This window comes from Peromyscus maniculatus, chromosome 1 (genome assembly GCF_049852395.1).
Source record: "Peromyscus maniculatus bairdii isolate BWxNUB_F1_BW_parent chromosome 1, HU_Pman_BW_mat_3.1, whole genome shotgun sequence".
NCBI classification, from domain to species: Eukaryota; Metazoa; Chordata; class Mammalia; order Rodentia; family Cricetidae; genus Peromyscus; species Peromyscus maniculatus.
In genome coordinates, this window is record NC_134852.1 from 15,707,501 (window position 1) to 15,712,500 (window position 5,000).

Here is a 5,000-nt window from a genome sequence, read left to right on the forward strand (position 1 = left end):
CTCTGTAGAGCTGTCCAAGTCATAATGAATCTGAAGCAAAATGTTCTAAATATAAAGAGACCCACAACCAAAAATTTGTTGCAGATCCCTTGAATGCAACAACCCAGTTCACACAGGAGTCTCTAAAACTTTTGCTCTGAGCTTCAGAGGCACTTCATGGCCTGCTAGCCTGGCCCTAAGAACTTTGTCCTGGGACAAAGATTGTGTCACCATAGCTGAGTAGCTGCAGACCTCTTCCAAAGAGCTCTCTGTGCAGCTAGCATGAACCAGGAAGTTGTGTCTTAAGGAAGCCATTTATTTGTTCACCTCCAGCAAACAGAGGCTACGTGGCTTTGGCTGCTGACTCCGACACATTCAGTTTTACAATCCCAGCCCTGGGGCCTGAGGGCCTTCAACCTCCCATGCTGCATGGGCTCAAGGTGCCTCACTGTCCCTATGAGCCTTCCATTCAGCATGATGGTCCTGCCTTGCATCCTCTGTGGACTGCATTATGGTAGCTTGACATTCATGGTGGAGTAAGGCTCTGCCTCACTAAGCAGTTCAAGGTCTGCTGCTAGGGCATCAGACCCTGTGCACAAAAGCTTTGCTGCCCTCTCCATACCTGGGCCCTCCAGCAGCAGTCTCCCTTGGATCTACAGCACTGCTTCCACCATGGCTTCCATCCTTGGGGATGCTGCCTCATCTCCACAAGGACCTTGGTGTTCCCTGAATGCATACACACTCAGAATGGAAGGTACCTGCTTCCTGGTCCACCTAGGGTGCACACCCTGGCATCTTGGTGCCCTGCAGGATCACCCTCCGCTGCCTGCTGACAGACCTATTCTGGTGCTGGGGTTCAAAGCCTCTGGCTGCAGTCTCCAAGCCAGCACCACTGCCTGCCTTTCAGCTCTCCCATGGCATCTCTATGTGGCTCCTCAAGGTTGCAAATGTCAGTCTAGCTCCCACAAACACTCTGACTGACTGTGCCCTCCCCACTGTGGCTTCTTCACAGCAGAGATGGACAGACCCTTGCTGCTCAAGCTGCCTCTCTGGGGTATCTGCTACCTGTGATGTAATGATGGCCTGCATGTCTCACCAGTGCTGATGCTGGCTCAGCGGATACTCCAGCTGTTGATGCTCCTAGTGGGAGCTTCTGAAGCTGCTGCTTATTCTGGGACTGCTAAGTCCACAGTGGATACTCAGTTCTGGATGCTGCTTTCTGCATCCTAGGTTCCATGATCAACAAAATATATTCTCTCCTGTTACTGTTTTTTTTTTAATTAAATAATTTAAAATATGCTTTCGATCATGCAATGAACTCCCCAGAGACCAAGGGAAATCTGATGGTTATTTGATCCCATTTTGTCCAGGTCAAGGCTTCTTGGCCTTGGCCATGGTCATTTGCAGAGGAGAATCTGCTGTTGTGGGCTATTCTGTACATAGTAGATGTGCCCCAGATTCTACCCTCCCGATACCAGAAGCAACATCGGTGTCAGCAGACATAGTCCAGGCCAAGGGGCAGAAGCATGGCTGTGTCTATCAGGAAGTATCCCCACACAGTCCCCACTGTTCAGGGACAACACAGTGCTGAGGCAGTCAGGGCAGAAATGTCATGCCAATCCTGGAGGTGTCTGGCCACCAGAGGCCTTGGTGGACCCAAGAGCCTGGTCTGGACAGGGACAGTGGCCTGTGCTCAGGATGAACACTGCCTCAGCGTCTGCAGTGTGATGTGTGTGAGCTCACAACACAGATGAGTCTTGAAGCAAACACTTATGTGAGAATGTAGTGTCACAGCTTCTTCAGAGGGGTGGGATGGAGGAATGTTGGAGTCGCACAAGGATGAGGACATGAACTCAACTGTTTTAGTAGAGCAAAATATTTTTATTTAATTTACAGTTCACAAGTGAAAATCGCACATTTTTACACATTCAATTTCATTTGGTTAAATTTGCACTCATCTAGAGAACTTTCCCACAACAAGCACCTGAAACCATGCAGGAAGTAGGAAATGCAAATACTAAAACCTATTTATAAACCAAATGACAGCTGAGACCCTGCCTCAGCTAGTCAATTTATAGAGATGTCTCTAAATACATAAAAAAAGCTTCACTTTCTAGGTCCAACAGCAGCTTTTGTTACAAAACCAAAACCATAACTTTCTCATTTTATCTAAACTGACTCAACTGTGTCCTCTTCTGTTTTTATGTCAGTGGGGGTTGCTACACTTTCTTCTGCACAGGCTGGTGGGGGATCTGTTTGCTCTTCCTTAACTTGGGGACTTTCATGGGGTTCTTGCAAATCGTTTTTGACAGTGTTCAACATAATGTTCCAAGGGTTTTCAACTGGCGTCTTGATGGCAGATGGTGTACAAGCAAAAGAAGATGTGTTTTGGTCACCTGCATAACACGATGGATGGTAAATCTTTCCGTCTACTCCAATAGCATTTTTTAAGTGCCATTCTTCCTCCTCTCCATCCCAGTACTGTTCAAATTGTTCTTGACAGACTTCACAACTCTCAAGTGCTCCAGCTGGTCCAGCAGGGACACTGTGGAACTCCTTTTCTTTAGCAGCCTCCTGAGATTTGAGGACAACCTCTTGATGAACCTTTTCAAAACACCGGCGTTCTGCACCTTCTTCCAGATCAGCTATTTCTTCAAATTCTATCCAGGCTGTTAAACTGCAGTACCAACGTCTATGAGTGACCTTTCTGCTAACATCTTTCTCACTTCTATTTTGCCGATAATGCCAGTCCAAGTGATCTGCATATACATCTCTCTGGGATGTCGGAAACCTCATTCCACAAGAAGAACACTGAATCCCAGTGTACAGCCGGTTTATGACACTGTCATAACGTTGTTTCAATTCTTCAGTTGTAAAATGAGTGAGATCTGGAACATCTTGATCTTCATTCTGATCCTTCCCCTCTTCAGGGGGATGCTGAGCATCAGCCTCCTTTTCCTGGGTTGCAGTTGAATCAGGCTGTGACAATTTGAGAATTCCTGCTTTTACCAGTTTTGAAAACAATTCATTTACATCCACCTCACTGAGATGATGATCAGGATATGCTTCAGGAAGACCTCCTGAAGGATTTTGAATGAAAGCTCCAGCATTCTGTGGATGAACTGGTAAAAACTGTTGTCCTTGGCCAAATGCTACTGGCTGAGCAACACCAGTCACAACCTTTTGAGATGGCTGAATATCTCCTCCTGACATCGGACTAGGTAAATTGCCCAAGTTTCCCAACTGAGAACTCTGAAGATTCTTTTCATCAAAAGAGTGTCCTGAAGCTCTGGTAAGGGCATTTGGGAAATTCTGGTTTCCAGGGCCATGAGGTCCATTACAATTTGGTCCTTGAGGTGTATCAAATATCTGTTCATGCCTTTGGAATTGTAGTCCTTCAGACGGAACATTCAAAGCATTGCCAGGTGGGTCATTATATGGGCCAGTCTGATTGAAAGATTCAAGCCTTTGTGAAGGATGGATGTCATATTGGGGACCTTGCAGACCGAGAGGAATATCAGATCTTGATGCTTGCTCCTGTTGTGGCCCATGAAATCTTGGAGGTACACTACCAAATCTCGGTTGAACCTGCTGTCCAGGTGGCCCAGCAAATCTCTGTGGACCTGGCTGAAGAGTTCTTTCCAATCTAGGACCTGGCTGGCCTTGTGTTCCATCCAATCTTGGCAAAAGTGATGGCTGACCTGGCTGTCCATCAAACCTTAGAGAGTGACAACCTTCAAATCGGGGACCACCTTGACCCAGAGGTGATGCAATTCTCAGGCCACCTCCTGGTTCAGGACCCTCAAACCTCATTCCACCTCCCTTTTGTACTAAAGGTCCTTCAAACCTGATCCCAACACCTGGTTGGCCATGTGGTCCCTCAGAAATAAGGTTCCCACCTAGTTGATTATATCCTTCCAATCTCAGACCAGCTACGGACTGACCCTGGGGACCCTGAAACCTCATTCCAGCAGCTTGCTGTAGCAAAGGGCCCTCAAATCTGATAGCACCACCTGGCTCACCATGAGGCCCATCAAACCTAATTGCTGCCCCTGATGGACCATGATCCCCCTCAAATCTGAGACTACCCACGCTCTGTCCATGAGGGCACTCAGACCTCAGACCACCCCCAGGCTTACTCCCTGGTCCTTCAAATCTCCTAACACCTGTAGATCCCTGAAAAGTCACACGAGTTGAACCTTCAAATCGAATACTGCCTCCTCGTCCTCGTCCTCGTCCTGGTCGACCGCGTCCTCCTCGACCGTGTCCTCCTCGTCCTCCTTGACCAATTGTCCCTCCACACCACAGAGGTGTTCCTACTGGTCCTGGAGGAACTTGAAATCTCAAAGGGCCCCCACCTCCAAACTGACCTTTTGGTCCTTGGATTGGCATAATGCCTCCTCCTCCCATTGGTCCTGGTGACCCATCAAACCGAAAAGAACCTGCTCTAGGAGGTCCATTCATTCTAGGGCTTAATTTATTAGGTCCTTCACAAATTATCTTGGCTGGGCCATCTCTCTTCACAGATGGCTTACCAGGCCCATCAAATAATGGTCGGTCTGCAGCTAAAGCTGGAAGCCGCTCATTTGTTTGGAGGCCAACAAATCTTGATGCTGGGCCATCTACAAACGCTTTATCTGAATCTTCATATCTAGGTCGCTTAAGTGGAAATCCATCATTGAAGGGAGATGTCTGCTCCTCTCCTCCACCATCTTGATCCTCAAAAAGCTGTCGAAATTGATGCACAACACCAAGGAACTCATCCTGTGTAATTTCACCGGAAGCTAAACGTTCACCCGTCTTTTGAAGGAATTCTCTTTGGCTTGCAAGAGTTAAGTCTTTAGGAATCTCAAGATTGGCATCTACCCTTGCTCCATGGGGCTGCTTTGGGCTTCCAGGTGACAAGATTCCTTTTGTGCTTGACCAGCTCTCCTTATGCCTTAGATGAGGTGCTTTACTCTGGTCATCACACTGTTGGAAGATTTGACTCTCTTCCCAACCAGATTTCCATCTTTCTGCAG

The 5,000-nt window shown here is 47.6% G+C and overlaps 1 protein-coding gene and 1 pseudogene across 1 annotated transcript in view; one reads left to right on the forward strand and one right to left on the reverse strand.

Annotated features, from left to right (window-relative positions):
* Positions 1–5,000, forward strand: part of LOC143273807 (ubiquitin carboxyl-terminal hydrolase 29-like) — a 219,847-nt pseudogene that overhangs the window by 184,614 nt on the left and 30,233 nt on the right.
* The window catches only part of LOC143272995 (pre-mRNA cleavage complex 2 protein Pcf11-like), a 15,704-nt gene continuing 12,852 nt past the window's right edge, over positions 2,149–5,000 (reverse strand). Inside the window, 1 exon segment of the mRNA XM_076570685.1 lies at positions 2,149–4,121. Within this exon segment, the coding sequence (XP_076426800.1) occupies positions 2,149–4,121 (1,973 nt within the window).